The sequence below is a fragment of the Mercenaria mercenaria genome, chromosome 18 (genome assembly GCF_021730395.1).
Source record: "Mercenaria mercenaria strain notata chromosome 18, MADL_Memer_1, whole genome shotgun sequence".
In the NCBI taxonomy this organism is placed as follows: domain Eukaryota; kingdom Metazoa; phylum Mollusca; class Bivalvia; order Venerida; family Veneridae; genus Mercenaria; species Mercenaria mercenaria.
Genome location: NC_069378.1, coordinates 54,538,368 through 54,557,274, shown reverse-complemented (window position 1 = coordinate 54,557,274; position 18,907 = coordinate 54,538,368). Strand labels below are relative to the sequence as shown.

The 18,907-nt window shown below is 33.9% G+C and overlaps 1 protein-coding gene across 1 annotated transcript in view; it reads right to left on the bottom strand.

The window, feature by feature from the left end:
- Positions 1 to 3,279: 3,279 nt before the first annotated feature.
- LOC123539060 (CD63 antigen-like) overlaps positions 3,280 to 18,907 on the bottom strand; it is a 101,426-nt gene continuing 85,798 nt past the window's right edge. The window contains exons 3-6 of the mRNA XM_053529864.1: positions 10,810 to 10,999; positions 10,075 to 10,149; positions 8,689 to 8,970; positions 3,280 to 5,956 (exon numbers count right to left, since the gene is read on the bottom strand). Coding sequence (XP_053385839.1) covers positions 5,891 to 5,956; positions 8,689 to 8,970; positions 10,075 to 10,149; positions 10,810 to 10,999 — 613 coding nt within the window. The 3' untranslated portion in view covers positions 3,280 to 5,890. The remainder of the gene's footprint in view (positions 5,957 to 8,688; positions 8,971 to 10,074; positions 10,150 to 10,809; positions 11,000 to 18,907) is intronic.

Below are 18,907 nucleotides of genomic sequence, written 5' to 3'. Positions count from 1 at the left end.
AATTCACCTTCTATCTAATGTTTATGAATACGTTTACTCATTTCACGAATGTGATCGTTTGACCTCTCGTCTGCTATGGGGGAAAAATAAGAAGAAATTTCAAAATAACTTCGTCGATGAGTTTCGAACATACGGTAAAAACGATCTGTTGAACATGATCATTATGCATCTATTTATAGATATCTGGAACGTTACCGTTGGGGCAATATACAATGATTATGCATATGCATTGACAGGATACAAAGTTGGAAACAAGTTATCATAAATTAAATAATGTACATTTACCAACATTTCATATATTTTATTCTGCACATGTCGTATTGGTTTTAACCTTTTAAACACAGACTAAAATTTACGAGGGGTGTTCAAACAATATCAGGAAAAGTTCATTTCAGACCCAATTTTGTTAAAATTTGAAATTATGGTAGATACGATTATATTAAATATGAATATTAAATAGTGCTGTAGCAAGTATCCGAATACTCTGATATCCATGAGTTAAACCTAAAGAACGTATTAATTAATTAAATATGAATATTCGTTATTGAAATATCAGATTCCACAACATGCATTATCGTCTCTAAGGCAACGTCACTACATTTGTTATACTTCGCTGTTATATCACACGAAATTAATCAACACAGCTCATAATTTAATGTGGTTCAATGTTTTTCCTTATTAAACGCTGTTATATCACACGAAATTAATCAACACAGCTCATAATTTAATGTGGTTCAATGTTTTTCCTTATTAAACGCATTTTGTTTTACCTTCCTACGAACAAATATCACATTCCTGTGTTACTGATGATCTATAATCAAGGAGCTCTGACACACCCTATATGGCTCCCTTCGGATATAGCTCCCATAAGAGCTATATTCGTTTTTAAGACTGAATCAGACTTCTAAATTAAAAAATATGAGTTGTAGCTTTATTACTTATAAACATGTACTTTTGTAACTTTGTATAGCTCTTCAAGGTAGCAAATGTTGTACACATGCCAAGTTTCATTAAAATATTTACTACATAAGCAAGTACAGCGCAAATAATTTTTTTAATTTTTTCTTCAAATTTGACGATAATGGACCCAGTCCTAGACAACCCAAGGATTTAACCCTTCAATCATGTCTGTACATTTCACAACAGGTTTTATTACACTTCAGTCTGTAATGACTGGAATAGATAACATACAGAATTTTCATTCCTAAATTGATTACACATAGTCATATGACAAGAGGAGTGTGCAGATGATTAAAATTTTACAATCTACACCACAACTGATACAGGTTTTTATCTCACATTTACCCCACACAATCAATCAATCTCTCTAGGAGAAAACCAAAGTGATCTATTTTGTCTCTTTGTACTAATGCCTGTAGAACAGTTTTACCTGTCTGGCCGCTGTTTGTATTCACAAATGCCTATGAATTTTAATAAATAATTTAGCTTTCAACTTTAAAAAATCCCAAAAGTACAGTAATAGTCATGTGAGTTAACATCGCCACAGTAGATATTTTTAACTATTACACTCAATGAGACTACCTTGTTTCAAGGTGTGTAATTTTCCTGTCATATGATGTTTGCCGATACACAATCATATGCTGGTTAGGCACACTTAAAATCACCATTACAGGGTAACTAAAGAATCTAGCCTCTTAAAAATAACATATTTTTCAATATGAAATAGACAGGATCTTTTTAGGTAAGGCATAAAAAAAAATTGTTTGTTTCCAGTATCCCGACATACCCTAAATTTTTGGCCCTACCCTAAATGGAGAATAATTTTTTCAACTTTTTGACAAAAAGTTGCAAAACTGCACTTTTTATGCTTTAAACATGGTCAGTGATGTTAGAAATCCACTTCCTGATGCTCTAAAGGCATAACCCCGTTATTTGTATTCATTTTTTGACACAAAAATAATTTCTGAAAAGTCTCCCTTAATAAAAAAAAATTCCAAAAAAAAAAAATTTTCCGACCTACCTAATTTTTTTGAGCATGTTACCGGAAACAAAGAATTTTTATTTTTAGACCTAACTTTGTTACAAGCTATTAGAATAACTGTTTCCGACAATAAAGCAGAGTTTTGTAACTAGAGCACAGGTTTGGCCAAATCCACACTCAGTCTTGAAACAACCTATTCATTCATAGACTGTCTTAACCTTCCTAAAATGGACTGGTCAATCATTCAATTTGGGCAGTACCACTTATTATTCAAATTTTAGGGATGTTCACTGAAAATTTACCTGACTGAAAAGCGAACAGTGCAGACCAGGGCCTGTATGAATGTGCAGGTGGATCTTGGTCTGCACTGGTCGCAAAGGCAGAATCGCTAGCCACCATTGGGCTAAAGGTTAATATCAATTTAATATGCAATACCAGATCTGTAGCTGAAATTATCAACATTGCCAAATCGTTTTTTGTTAATGTAGCGATAATGCATGTTTTTTCGTGTTATAACATCTGCAGAATCCCAAGGGATTGGTTGGTACCCGAGCCCGTTAGGGCAAGGGTACCAACGTATCACGAGGGATTCTGCAAATGTTATAACACGAAATGAACATGCGCCAACGCTATTCTAGCACAAAACGCGTAAAAACTGATAAATGGATACAATGTCTCTCAACGTCATTAATTTTTCAAGAAATGCGCGGGAATGTCTTGAGGTTTTTTTTTTATGTTGACGTCATTTCGTTTTGAATTATCCGTTTTGGGGCCAAATGACATTTACACTTTGCCAAGGAACGCGCATATATAAAAAGGTGTTATAACAGCACGCGAGCACGAGAATCTCTCTGTTAACACGTTTTCTCTCCTGTTAAAACACCCCCGAAAAGTGACAAGAACAGCAATTTTATGCTAGAATGGTCATCCTTAACACTTTGCTCAAACATATTCCCCATCAAACACGTTATGGTCACCAACTACTAAAGTTCTTTTCGCTATGAGCTAAATATATCCATGTCTTAGCGAACACAAAGGATGCCACTAGTAAATGATTAATGCCCGAGCCCATGGTTCAGCACTAGGGCCCATGCCCATTACCTCTAAAGAACAGACCTCTACTCTTGTGCATTACACCTCTTTATGCCTAACATCTGTGTAAAATTTCATTGAAATCCCTTGAATTGTTTATCTGGCTAAAACAGTTTCAGACAAACAAACAGAGGTACAACATGATTAGTAAGCACCATTTTGGTGCCGGTATGGGGGGGAGTAGAAAAACTTTGTCACAGAATAATCACTGGCTGTTAAAATACAAGAAAACACTTGTGTGTGTGTTTTTTTCTATAGATCACTTTTATTGAAAGATTAATGTCAAACAACAATAAGAACGAAGAAAATATATGTATCCAAAATACAATCGGTAAAAATAGCAAGAAGTTAACTATGATCAGATAAAAATTTACCAAACGTAATCTGTAATGCAGTTTGTTTCATTTTTACAAAAATAGATCTCTTTTAACAAAATAAGGTATGGTAAACCTTTTTAACTAAAAGGTCAGCCCTATAATCAATAGACTGGCTGACCTTGACTTTGATGGAATATTTAACAAAGTAAGATGTGGTAGGCCTTTTTAGCAAAAAGGTCTGCCCTACGATAGTTTTTTCTTTAACTTATTCCTGATGAAATAGTTGGAGCCATTTTGATTACCACAGAATGTAGTAAAACAGTCAGAAATACAACTTTGAATAGGCTACACATAAAACATATATATCATACGCAGCAAAACATGTAATGCATAAAAAATGGACAAATCTAAATAAACATGCAAGAACAGTACTTAAACCACTGTATGACTAAATTTTAGCTGGTTTTGTTTGCAACTTTTTAATAATGAATGACAAACTTCGGTAACCCTTTGTCATAAAAATATTCCTTCCAGTTCCAGGCAGACTTTTACGTCAAAAGAAACCGCAATGCCTCCCCCACCCCACCCCCCAGAAAAAAAACAATCGTGCCTATGCCTTGGAAGTTTTTCTTTTCTATTGTTTTATGTAAAATCTGTAAAAACACTCAAATACAATAAATTTTCCCACATGGTATTTTTCACTTTTGTAACTGTTTTTTAACAGGAACGAAAACAATAAGAAAAAAAAAATATGGAAAGTTAATAAATATGAAATGACAAAAAGCTGGATCTTAGTTCCATACTGCATTGTCTACACATTAACAGTCACTTACTAGAATAAACTAACATTTCTATTATGTATCCTTACTTTCCTAGTTCAAATCTTGCGCTGTAATTTTGTTACTCAGCACTGTGTTTATTGCTCATCCGCAGTTCTAGAATCAAGCGGTCAAAACTAGATAAGAAAGACAACAACAACAACATCAACAATAGAAATTTTGTAACACGCATAGTTATCAAAAACCATGAAAGTTATACAGATGTAGATGAACACAGCTAAACACGTATCAACAGTTTTTCTTTAACATAAATCAAGCAGTTAACTCGTATTTTCAACAGACTACCAGAAAAAAAAATCAACAAATAATGCTTTTCTATACGTTTGGTACTTTATAACCAACTGAAGGAATATCATACAATTACAGGTGGCTAGAATTTTGAAAAGAATACTCTTTACTGGCAATCCTAGCAAAAATTTGCGTTTCAGCAATTTTCTTACCAAAGTTCTTTTATATGATGAAAAACTAATCGTTCATTTATAGTAAACTCTGACCTTGAGCCAAGTTGATATAGTTTCAAAACTTAAGATCTAACATGAAAAATGTGACTGACTTCAGTATACAAATCAAATACACAACCAAAAAACCCCATAGAAACTGTTTAATTGCACAGATGTATGTGTAAATCACAAAACAAAAGCTGAACCAAAGAAAAACTGGGAAATGCAAGTAAATCAAGAATTTATCTTAATACAACTCACAGCTAAAAAACATGGAACTTCGAAATGAAAGAAAAAGCTGTATCGTTCTCAATTTTACTTCCAAGCACACTAAGATGATTATACCGATATATTATATTTTCTATATTTTCTATTATATGGCGTCCAAATGTGACAAGATTTAATGTAAATTATGCTTAAGAAACTATGTTACATCTTGTAAGTATTTTGTTTCATTCCAGACACAAAGCTTTTATGAAAGTCTATCTTAAACAAGAACTCAAAATGCATGTTCTTAAGAGTTTCTGAGGCATGTTAAACCTGGTAAACATTTCTGTTGATTGGAATTTCATGAATTCTTAGGCTTTAAAAATCAACCCCAGCACATTTTCACGTTTGTATGATTTTGTGTCATGCAAAACGTACATCCATTTTTTATTATTGTGTCTGTAGAGAATATCTGTCAAACCTAGACAAGCGAACAATAGTGCTATTTATACAGACCTATTAGCATATAATACTGAAAGAACTACCGGTACACTATATGCATTCTAAATATAGTTATTTCAGTTTCAATAAAGAAAAAAAAAAGTAGTCCAGATTCTTGTGCAAATTTTAACATGGTGAGCAAAATCAACATAACTATATCTTTAGCTTTCAGTGCACTTTAAACATACCATAACCTTTCTCTGTGAATCAGGACACATAAATGTTAATAAATGAAAAGCATAGAAAAACGTTGTTTTTTTGATTAATTAAAATCCTACTTGGAAATATAAACCTACATGTAAGGTATGTAAAAAGCAAAAAAAAAATATATATCCATAAATATGATTAAATCGGTGAGCGTTCAACTATCTGACATGAGTTACTATTTTTTTTTTTATTTCCATCACCTTACAGTTATCAAAGATTCTACATTCTACAAAAATACAAATATCCTTCCCATAAAGCCAGAGATATTTTCTCAATAATCAGATTGGTTAATGTTCATAGACTGGTTTCATGCTTTCTAGTTTTCTTTTTTTTCACTAGACTGGTTTACACGACTTCGTATTCCTTCTTGATAGCTCTTGCCAAGCAGCAGGCAAACAGGATTCCAACGAGCTGCAAAACAAAACAAATTATTGTTCAAACCTTCTCATTTAGCAAAGTCAGAGCCTATCAACATTTCGAAATGCATATTATTCGATAGAATTTTCTGAAATACAGACAGAAGTAAAAGAATTATGTAGATTGTCACCTGAAATAAGCTTATTTTTAGTCAATACCAGAAACCCATATTGACGACTCCATTTGTTAGTATTTTTTAGATGGAGGAGTCACGGTTTGAACTCATATTTACTCACTGCCATGACCAGACATGCAATATGTTCTATAACTCTTCTATAACTTTTTCATGTAGTAATGCCCCTTTTTTGACTTGGCACTTTCTGCTAAACTTTTTATATGCAAGCTTGTATCTCATTCAACATGGTAAGAGGGGAACTTTATATTGCTCATACTCATGTTTAAACAAAATTGTTGCCCCTTATTTTACTTTTTGTATATGCCATTGTATTCATTCATTTATATTTTTTGTGACAAGGCTTTTAGAACAGCCGAGCGTTATCGTCTTCCGGCAGCTGTTTTTGAAAATTTTCACTACTTCTGTTACTTAATGATCAACCTGGTACATGTATATTTAAGTAAGCAACTCTTTACTTATTTCACATTTACCAGAAATAACGTATATTATGATAAACATCTCATACTATAAAATTAAGCATGCAAAAGAATTTTATCACACTATTTTGACAGACAGTATATTTCACAAGGCTTTACTACCTAATACATTACAGCATGATAACATCTACCATATTTAAAAGTAAAAGTGAGTTAATAAAGCTGTTACCAGTCATGACTAGTGCGGGGGGGGGGGGGGGGGGGGGGGGGGGGGGGTTTCTTTACATATTTTGATAAAAATTAGTATAAACTGGAGATAAAACTATTAATAATTAAAATGGGATAAATTATATAAAAGGTTTATTGTAGTGCATTGTATGTATATTTACAAATAGTGTTCATTGTTTAAATACCCGATCAACTTATACAAAGTATGAAACCTGAGTAATCAGGTATCAGGGTTTCCACTGGGCACAATTTTTTTTCCGCCACTTAAATTTTTTAAAGAAAAAGGTGCGTGCGGCAGAGGATCAATAATGTTGAAAAAATTAGAATTAATATAATACCACTCAATTAGTTCAGTTTTTTAAATTTATTTTCTACATTCCACAAATAACTCAACAAGCAGATGCATACACATTAACATTGATTTATCATGTAAAGATAAGTAGTCAGTTCAAAATTATAAACCATTTTTTTTCAATCTCTTTTTCACTTCATACTTTAACTACGCCATAGTCTATGCAATTTGCTCTTGAACCAGTCTATCCTAATATCACACTGAGTCAGAAATAGGTTTTAATCTTAATTTTCAACCATTTTCAAAACAAATCTATAAAACTGTCCCGAAATGGTCATTTTTCACTACTAAGATACTTCTAAAACATGAACATTTAGCTCTTTAATTTCTAACTTTTTATTTCAAAATTTATATAAGGTCATTTATCCAAAACAGCGTGTTTTATTTTATTTTATGACTTTTGAAAAGCTTTTCAAAAAGACTTAAATTTCATTATATATATATCTAAATTTCTTTAAGGTTTCATACATAAAATGTATAGCGAAAATACCACCTAAAGGTGCAAGCAGCTCTTTATTTTGATGCCCTTGAATGGGGCCGTGTATCAATGCTATACTTTGGGCACGTAAAAGAAACAAATGAACTGCTTTAGTTCATTAAAATTTTGTATCTCAATTCTTCGACTGAAATTTTACGAACGCACTGAAATACGCGACTGAAATTTACGAGCAAGTAGATTTATTTAACAGTAATATTTTACGATCGCACAAATTTATCTATAATATCTTCGCCTTTTCCTTATTATCAATTACTTTGGTGAATTGGCTTGAACTTGCGTTTAGTATCAAGAAAATGGGTGGGACTTTAGACGAAGCGCTCAGCAAATATTTCCTTTCATTTGCTTTCGTAATAGTAGGCGGGTCTGAATTTGGTGAATCAGATTGACTGATAATCGTTCTTGTGTGGAAGAACACTCTCGTGACTCCACGAAGTTTTAAATTATGCCCAGAGGTGTAATTCGGTATCGACAGGGTGTATTGTCTGCGTTGGTGTATTGTCTTCGTGTATTGCAAAATATCGGATTATCCGTGACACGCTGTGTGTAATTATTGATCGGTGATAGTTGGCACGTTTCTATTGTACTATAACGTTGTTTCCCATGTTTCCGGTAGTAAAACAATGTTTATTTTACGCAAATTTAAAATTGTTAACTGTGGAAATTTTTTTTCGCCAAAAAAGGAATTGGCGAATAGCAGCGGAAACCCTGACTGGTATACATAATACAGAATAAGACTTAGAGAATGGTAGTTATGTACATGGATGTGACAAGCTAGTACAATGGTGGAATTCACATCTATTCCTACTCTTACTAAGACTGTAACGGTACACATACAATTATTCGTACATATTAAACATACAACAGACAACTTAAAAGGCTTACGCTAGAATTCCTGTAAATGAGATGGGTGAAATTTTTCCCAGTATTAAACAGAATTTCTTCAAACTTTGGATATTGAAGGACAATCATCTAAGAAACAAAAATATGCAATAAAAAGTCATAGGTCACCGGTACTGAAAAAGAATTATCTGCCCTTGAAAGTGGCATTTTCCCCAAAGTGTAGGCCTTTAAGTAAGAAACTTGGTATATAATTACCTGGATAAAGGCAAATGCAATTCCTACAGCTCCAACGTAATACACATGATCCTCTACCCAGTTTGTAAATGTATCCAGGCATCCCTTCGTATAGTAAGTTGCTGTATTGTTCAACGTGCATCCTGCAGAGGGCGTTACACAACAAGAATCTGGAAGGTCATCTCTTTCCCAATCACTTGCACTGTGGATACCGCAGCACTTGAATTCCTTCTGTAACTTGTCCCAAACAGTGGCATTCTTCTTTATGTTGTCCTTCATGTATTTTTCGACAGTTTTTTCTACCTATTTTTAAACAGATTTTATAATCAAATATTCTAAATTCATAAAAGGCAGTTCCTCAAATCGGGAGTCTTATTTGCCCCAAAATTGCAGAACCTGGAAAAAACTACATTCAGGGCCCTCCCTGTGTGTATGTTGGAGGGGGAGGGGTGGTGGGGACGACACAGAACATGAAATTCTGTAAACTTTGATTCCCAATACGGCTGCACATTTTCTCACCCCTAGAGATTTGACATCCAGAAATTTGAGGAAGTATTCACTACAGTCAGGGAGAGTATCATTGCATAGAACTTTGTTATAACATAGTAGAGAAAGTGCTAATGAGCCCTGAGCTGGCAGAGCATCAGAATGGTTAGAGTACCGGTCTGGCTGCTAATTTCTTTAACCCAGTGACAAATAAAACATATCTGACCTAATTCTTTTGACCAGTGATACCTGTACCACACATCTTTTTATCTTTCTGTTCACATTTAACTGATTATAATTTGACAATATGTCAGTTATGTAACACTTACGCTCAGTTAATCTGTCCAGTTTTCCTGGATTCTGAGACTGTACTAGTAATAACTTATAAATAGTCTCCACTTATGAACGGACAACTTCCCCACATGTTTGCCAGAGGAAAACAAATGATTTCAGACACATCGTCTTTTGTCAAATCATCATGGAGAACATACATAGCGCGACACCTCACCCCAGCATAGATCTGGCAACCTCTCGATCCAGCCTGGAGTTCTGTCCTCTGAGTTCATTAGTTAGGCAAGACAAATCAGTACTTCCCTAATATTTACGATAAGACCGCTTAGCTCAGTAGGAAGAGTGCAGATCTACTGATCGTGGGGTTCTGAGTTTGATCCCCAGGTGAAACATACATTCTCCACGACGATTTGATATAAAACCTTGTGTCTGAAATCATTTGTCCTCCACCTCAGTTACTTGCATAGAACAGGTTTGTACTGGTTCAGAATCTGGGAAAACTGGTTACATGTAGGTTAACTACCCGTCTTTACATAACTGAAATACTGTCGAAAAAGGGAGTAAAACCCAAAACAAACAAACAAACAAATCATTAATTCACTATAATCTAATATTATAGATATTACATACCTGTCCTTTGAGGACGAAGCCAGCAATTCCTCCGGCAATTTCCATTATGAAGATAATTATCAACAGACCAGCAAACTGAAATAAAAAGAATATAAATTCTATTTCGTGATGTGAAAAGTACAAGAACAGATTAAGTAATCACATGCAGTTGAAACTCATTATCTCTAACTTGTGTATCTCAAAATTCCGGCTATCTCGAAGACATTTAAAATTTTCAAGTCCTCCAAAACAAAATGCACAAAATATAACTTCTAAGTCTCGAAATAAAATGCTCAATCTCTTGAAATTCAAGATACAGAGTTTCCACTGTATTATTATTATCTATTACATGGCTCCTTACATAAATCACCAGTCCATAGTTCGCGCTACTGACTAGTCTATAGTTCAACACTAAAATTTGTTGAAATAAAGTCAAAACTTGCGGGAAAAAAAGTACAAACATTTATTTCTGCTATCAGGTAATAGAACACTAAGAGAATGTCTAGCTGGTCAGTAGACGAAATTATTGACTTTGGGTCATCCGGAAGCAGTGGCTTTAATAGCACTGACCAAGTTGATGAGATCTATCATATGTCATTTAAAGTTTTTTCTAAGCCCTTGAAAGGTGACAAGTGGGACCGTCAAACATATTACACTTTACAGAGAGGACCTTGCCAGGATGCTTCATGTCTTTCTCTTGAAACCTTTTAAATTGTATTACTAAGACGAAAAATCTTTTATTTTTTGAAAACTTACAATAAGCACACATGTCCTGTTTTCCTTGTATGCTCCACAGCATCCGAAGAACGCAATGAAGAAGATTATCACGCCCACTGCTATAAGTAACGCAGCTGCCGAACTAAACGAGCCTTCGATAAGGTCAAAATAGTCTTTCAGGGCAATCTGTACATAGGCTCCAACTGCAATCAGTGCTATTGCAACAATCTGAAAAATATCAAATCAACACATTATTAACATTAACTTCAACATCTAATTGCAGAATTACATGGAAATCAACCTTACTTATGGAATGGAGAAGCAAAATCACTATAATTTTCTGCTTCATTCAGAAGGCCCAGAGCATATAAATACACTGAATAATTATAAGAAATATGCCATAATTATTCAGTGCAAAATCTTTAAAAATTTACTTTAATTTCTAACATTCAGATTTTTCAACTTTTGAAACTTCCATTTATAAGTGAAAATCTTAATTCCCATTTAGGAAGCTGAGTGAGATACATATTTACCCTGTATAAAACTGTTTGAATGCCAGTACACACTTACATGTACCCTGCTAAATTTCTAAAATGAACTTGTCCATCATTCAATTTGGACAGTACCATTAACTGTTAAATGGGGTGCTTACCAAAAAGATACTGACTGAATGACGAACAGTGCAGATCATGATCAGACTGCATGGATGTGCAGGCTGATCATCATCTACACTGGTCGCAAAAGGCAGAATCAATTGTGTCCAGCGTGATAAAGGTTAAAATCATATTTATATATAACAGTGTAATTATATAGGACTAATTATAAGGCACAAGTTTTCAGAATTAAGGCCCCTTGTCGCTCGAAAATTATATTTACTGTTATATTTTGTTAGGGTTCACATCAAAGCTTATATTTATGCAATTATGAGCAGTATGTTATTGAAATAAGTTGAAATTATTTTAAAATGTAGAATGTTGAGCAACACAGCCATTAAAACAAACTACATATAAAAGTGTACACAGGTATCTTTAGGATATTTGTTTCAATGGTACGGTGATACAGACTGAAAGCCACCAGCAGATTTTCACAAGTGGCAGAGCCAGAAATGAAAATTTAAGATCTTGTGTTCACAAGTTACGGATGTGCAGGCTGATCTTGGTCTGCACTGGTCGCAAAGGCAGAATCACTTGCCGCCAGCAGGCTAAAGATTAATTATCTAGGTGTGGATAAAGAACTTACAAGTGACAACACAGCTCTTGGTAGATTTTTTTTTATTGTTTTACCTTAGAACTTGATATATATTAGACTGTATGTTTAACTTTTCATTAATGTAGAGATTCTCTAAACTACCTTCATTTCAGAAGTTTAGAAAAGATATGAAAGTAAAGTGTATTAAACTTCATTTTGTAAACCTGCAACTTTAAAATACATTTAACTACCCTACACAGAAGAAAAAGATATATTCAATATCTCAATATCATCAGGCTGCATGTAAGTTTGTAACTTTATGATTTTATCATTTATACATGCATTCATTGATTGAACTGAATTACGTCCGTAAATAGAACTGAACTACGTCAGTAAATAAATGGTTTATAATAATAGGAAAGCTTCTGGTATTTAGTGACTTTGTATTATATCTTTCATACCAGGTCAGTAATGGTAGCTTAACAATTGTGTTCGTGACAACTTGTCTAAATCATTACACAAATACTGTTCCCAATTGAATCTTTGCCCACACAAAAAGTGTAATGCTTTGTATTATTCAAGATTAAAAATACCTGAAACAAGATCACGCCTAGATATCAAATCATTTCATTTTTTATCTGAAGAACTGTGTTTATTTTTAACGAAATACATGTATAGATGGAGCCTTTCAAATTGCAAAAAAGAATATTAAAAGAGAATTTTAAGGCCAAAAGGTGAAGATCAAAGTCCAAAGTATAAACTATAAACCACATGTACATAATTGTATATTGAATTAAGTACTAATAAATTAATAATACATCATCATTCACTTAGAATATATTACTGTATGTTGTTTGGTGGCACCATGGCAGACTGTAATTTTTTTAATGATTTCAGGAGTATTTAACAAACCCTCCTCTCCTTTCCATCTTAAAATCATTAGTTTTCCGAAATTTCACGACATACATACCCTAATTTTTTTAGCATGTTACCAGAAACAAACAATTTTTCTGTTTGGCCTAATATATGAGTATTAATTATTTATTGAATTCATGATCGTGCTTCTCTCAGGATTAAAATTAAGATTATAAACATTTTTGTTTCCTGTCACTTGCATTGTTAAAATTTAAAACCAAGCCAAAAATAAGGGCAAATTTCTGAAATCATCACCAGTCCTGTTTTTGATAGATAAATTATATTCTCCTGACTGCAAATACTATTTTCAGTGTTCATATTGATAACTTGATTACAAGATCTCTAGGCAGCACTTTACTGTAGTGGTCAGATATCCTTACTCACTTTGCTTATCGGGATGACATATTTTATATCTGATATTTTAATTGTAGTTGTTACCCGTATTATTCATAATTTGAAATAAGCAACTTAAATCTTTGGAAATATGATTTGAAAAAATTAAACATGTGGGAGAAGATATCTGCCTTGACAAGAGTTTCAATACACAGCAGACTACCAGTAACACTAAATTGCAAAAACAAATATAAAAAAAAAATATATATATACATTAAACAAAAGCTGTCCATAAGACAGCGCGCTCAACTATTCTCAGTGCTTGACTCTGAATTAGAGCTTTGCCAGTAAAATAAAAATCCAAGTTAAAAAGGGACATAACTCTGTCAAAATTCAAACCAGAGTTATGGGAATTGTGTCTCCTGGTGTAGACTTTGATAGTAAATAACTATTTTGAGTTTCAAGTCAAAAGCTTTGATAGTAACAGAGATATTTGACTTTATCAAAAACTTTAACCAAAAATTCTAAGTTAAAAAGGGGCATAATTCTGTCAAAATTCAAATCAGAGTTATGGGATTTGTGTCTTCTGGTGTAGATTTTGATAGTAAATAACTATTTTGAGTTTCAAGTCAAAAGCTTTTGTGGTAAACCTGGGTTTTGGCTCAGAAATAATTTGCTTTTTGTAAATATCTAAATAAATAGTTTTAATTACCATGTTCTTTTACCGTACATTAAAGAATACATTATGACAGAGCTTTGCTAAAAGTTTGACCCTTATTGAGTAAATATTGGTCGAGTTATTTCCAAAAATATACCTAAAAAACTCCCGACTTCGAGAAAAGTTATCAGCAGAAACCATTAAATGCTCCCAAGTACATATTTTATATTTTGCCATTGTATATCCACTTTCAGTATATTGTAAATATATGTCTTCATATTTATGTAAAGTTTGAGGACATAACATTATGTAGCTTTAAAGTAATCTTGAAAAATCTACTTTGCTTACATTATTGCTAGTCCACTTCTTACAGACTAGAGCTGACCAATGAAAATATTTATTAACAATATTTAGAGATATTGTTCAGGTCTGAAACTTTACTGTCATGTCAATGATATTAATTTTTAGTTATGTGAAATTTTGTAGATTTTTTAGAAGCCCTGTTCTGTTGTAATCCTTTAAAAATGGCCCTTAGATGTGAAGACTGATTTTGGCAGCCATATTGGATATCTTAGGGAGAATTTGTGTGTCAGTTCTTTGACACTTGATTTAAGTACTTTTAAATCATTATTTGTAATTTGAAATATACTGATTAAGGTGCAGTTTTTCTTCTAGTTTGTGTTTATGTAATTGGTTTTTGATGTCATTTATTCTGTTTCTTGCATTTGGTGAGAAAAGTTTTACATATTTGGGAAAATGTCATTGACCAATCAGATTGCAGCATTTTTGGTGCTTCTCTATAAATATGGCTTATCAGTTATTTCTTGGCTTTCTAGTTTTACACTTTTGGATTAAACACTTCTCTTAGTTAGGAAATATTGAAATTTGGAGCCAATTTTAGGAACTTTGGACTTTATTTTTTATTGGGGAATAACTAGAAATTTGGAGTTTAATTTATTTGCTTAAGAAAATTACTGGAATTACATACATTAATTTTATTTGGGCTTTTTGATAATTTTGACATATTTTTAAAGGAACTAAATTGCATAATTGGTGTATATATTAATTGCAGAAGAGCATATTCGTAGACACAATTTAAATCTTTGTAGTTGTGAATGTGTGGTTATATGAAAGGACTTTAGATTTTAATAGATTTATAAAATTGGACTTACTCTTGTGTTTTCATTTAATTCTACATGTGTTGATTTTCTCCAATTTATAATCTAAGTGGTGTTTATATAATTAAACTTATTATTACAGCACTTGGCATTATATTAACTTTAAAATAGCCCAGAAAGTGGCTTTATAGGAATCTGGCTTTTCCTTAAATTAATTAAGCCAGTGGTGTCGGTCATCCTGAACATTTACCCCAAAACTCGAGCAATAAAAAACATTGCCAACAACCACATTTTAGGTCCTCGTCGAACAATTTAACCCGGGACTGGGGTTTACTACAAAATTGGTGTCAGAAGTGGGATTTCATACAGGAATATTATTTGGAAATAATTTATACTGCAGGAATCATTTTTAAGAATCGGACCTCAGCAGTTCAACAGGACCTCTGGATTATACTCTTATCTTTGAAACATAGGTGATAGTAGGGAAGACCTGTATTATACACTAGGCTTTCTTCTATCGCTTATTGCATCACAACTCCTTCTTTCTTGTGGTGATAGTGTGAAAGGCCTGTGAATGAACTAGGCTTTCCTCTATTGCTATACAAATCTTCAGTTGGGTGATTGGGCCTGTGATTATTAAATCAGGTCATTCACTTTTTCTGAATTTCCAAATCCTATCATAGTGTTAGGGCAGGGGGAGCACGGCATCGGTGCGCCTGCCACAATTTTTCAGACTTAGTGTTAAGTGCAGGGGAGCGCGGCATCGGTACGCCTGCAACATTTTTTAAACTTAGAGTTAAGAGCAGGGGAGCACGGCATCGGTGCGCCTGCAACATTTTTTAAACTTTAGAGTTAAGGGCAGGGGAGCACAGCATCGGTGCGCCTGCTACAATTTTTCCTAACTTTAGTTGTAAATGCAGTTGAGCCTTTAGTCTTTGCTCCTGCAACATTTTTTCCTAACCTTAGTGTTAAGAGCAGGGGAGCACGGCATCGGTGCGCCTGCTACATTTTTTAATCTTAGGGTTAAGGGCAGGGGAGCACGGCATCGGTGCGCCTGCCACATACTTTAAACCTTAGAGTTAAGAGCAGGGGAGCACGGCATCGGTGCGCCTGCTACATTTTTCAAACTTTGTTAGATGCAGGGGAGCATGGCATCGGTGCGCCTGTACATTTCTTTCATAACTTTTGTTGTAAATGCAGTTGAGCCTTTAGTTTTTGCTCCTGCAGCATTTTTTCCTAACTTTAGTGTTAAGAGCAGGGGAGCACAGCATCGGTGCGCCTGCAACCATTACTAACTAAGAGTTAAGGGCAGGGGAGCACGGCATCGGTGCGCCTGCAACATTTTTTAAACCTTAGAGTCAAGGGCAGGGGAGCACGGCATCGGTGCGCCTGTACATTTCTTTCATAACTTTTGTTGTAGATGCAGTTGAGCTCTTAGTCTTTGCTCCTGCAACATTTTTTCCTAACTTTAGTGTTAAGAGCAGGGGAGCACGTTATCAGTGCACCTGCGATCATTACTAACCTAGTGTTAAGTGCAGGGGAGCACGGCATCTGTGCGCCTGCTACATTTTCTTAAAACCTTAGAGTTAAGGGCAGGGGAACACAGCATCGGTGCGCCTGCTACATTTTTCCATGTATTTTACTAAGTTAAATGTTATAATTAATCCCATAGATGCTCTTTCTTCAGCTTTCTAAAGTGGATTATCATAATTGTGGGATACTTACATCGAGAGGATTTAAAACCCAAATTTTGTGACAAAGGCTAAAAATCTGTATCTAATGTACAGAAAAACTATATATCATTTAATGGAGTAGACAAAGTGATTCATGAAAGTATGTAATAAAGTGATTTAAAGTTGATTCTAGAATGGATTTTAACAGTTATTCTGGGATGTTATGTTGAAACTGATACCAGTATAGGAAACTGTGACTTAAGATAGGAATCACACTCCAGAATATTTCCACAATTCTGAGACAAGTAATAAAAAGTTAAGGCTTTGGAGTAGAATCTGTAGACATGGTGATTCTAAAATGGATTTAATAAGTGACATTAGGATGGATTCTAGAATGAATACTGACTTTAATTCTGGAATGTATGTAGGAATTAATTCCAAAATGAGAAATTGTGACCAAGATTGGAATCACACTCCAAGCTACCTGAACCAGTATGAAGGAGACTTTTATGAACCCAGATACAGACTACCTACCTACAATGGGAAGCAAGGTTATTTTGAGGCTTTCTTATGGCAGCTACAACGGTTTTCTAAATACTATGCATGGACAGATGAACAATATAGATTACAGTTAATCTTGGCCTTGAAAGGTGATGCTGTGAAATTTGCCTCTACCTTATCCCCAGATACACATGAAAACACACAGATACTCATTGAGGCTCTAACAACTCGTTTTGGGCAGAGTGCGGTGCCAGAAATCCATAGGATTAATTTGTACAGTATTCAAAAGCACTCTTCTGAGACACTCCAACAATACAGTGCAAGGGTAAATCAGCTTATGGCAAGGGCATATCCAGGGATGATTGGATTTCAAATATACAAACAACTTGCTGTGGAACACTTTCTAAGAGGACTTCCAGACCAAAGACTGGCTTACGATGTCCTTACAAAGAAACCTAGGGACATTTATCAAGCTGTAGAGATGATTACATGGTTTGAGACCTGTAAGAAAAATACAACTTGTTTCATGGGGAAAAGTACTCATGTTGGGCGCCAGGACAGGGAGAGGACTTTATGGCGGAGTACAATCAATGCAAAAGTGTGTTATCAACATTTTGCACAGACTTAACAACTTCCCTTTCAAGAATCGAGGAAAGTGAAAAGAACAAGACTTCAAGCTCAAGCATACCAACAATGAAGTATAGGTCACCATCTAATAAGGATCGTGACAAGCAGAGGAGACAACTTTTGACCAACTCATCAAAAAGACTTTGTGACTATAAATGTTTATTTAACATGTTTCCATCTATATTTGACTATTTCATTATAGCCATATATGATGAATTTTGCTGAAGACAGTGACTTCTTTTGTAAATATCTGTAAATATAAACTTGATGCTATAGGACCAGAATTGCAGAACTGTGCTGTCTATTCAAATGTGTGCTATTTAGACAGTTAAGACAATGTAACATTTTATATGATGTTTCCTTGTAGGAAAAATATCAATAGATTTGATGGCTGGAATCCGTAAACTTCCAAGAAGAGTAATAGATGACTTTGAGAACTATTGGTGTGTGAAGTGGAAGACATCAGAAGTTTAATTTTGTGTTGCAAATGGGACTGAACTTTTCAGATCAATCAGACTAATTAACTAAAATTAAGACTCTTTATAAAGTTCAACTATGGTTTTATTGGACTTTGAACTTTATTGAGTATTTTGTGCTATTTCTATTTGTGATGGATTGGGTGTGTCTATTTTTAAAGACTGTCTAGCCGACTGTTATTAACTTTTTGTTAAAGAGTTTGTAGGTTTTGCTGGGATTTGTTGAGAAGACCGCTGCCTGCTGATTCTGGATTTAGCATGGTACCGTTCAAGGAATTGAGCTAGGATTTACCATTGCACCGTTCACTGGTGGACTGGATTACTTCTGATTTGTATAAAAGGCTATTTTGAGTATTTCTATCTTACATTCATAGTGTATCCAACAGTTATATTTCTGTGTAAAATATAAATACTTTTGATGCAATATGGTTAGAGATGTGATTCTTAAAGATATTACTGTTTGGTATTTTGATGTCACTTAAATTAATGCATTCAAAAGTTATGCATTTCTGTGTATGTCAAGTTTGTGACTGTTCATTCAATATTTAAATTGCCAGGTCGAACACTTACCTGTCTCTATATTGTTTGAAGTTTGTCAGTAGATTGGTAAAACTTTGCAAGTCTGCAGGTGCTCATTATGTTACATAT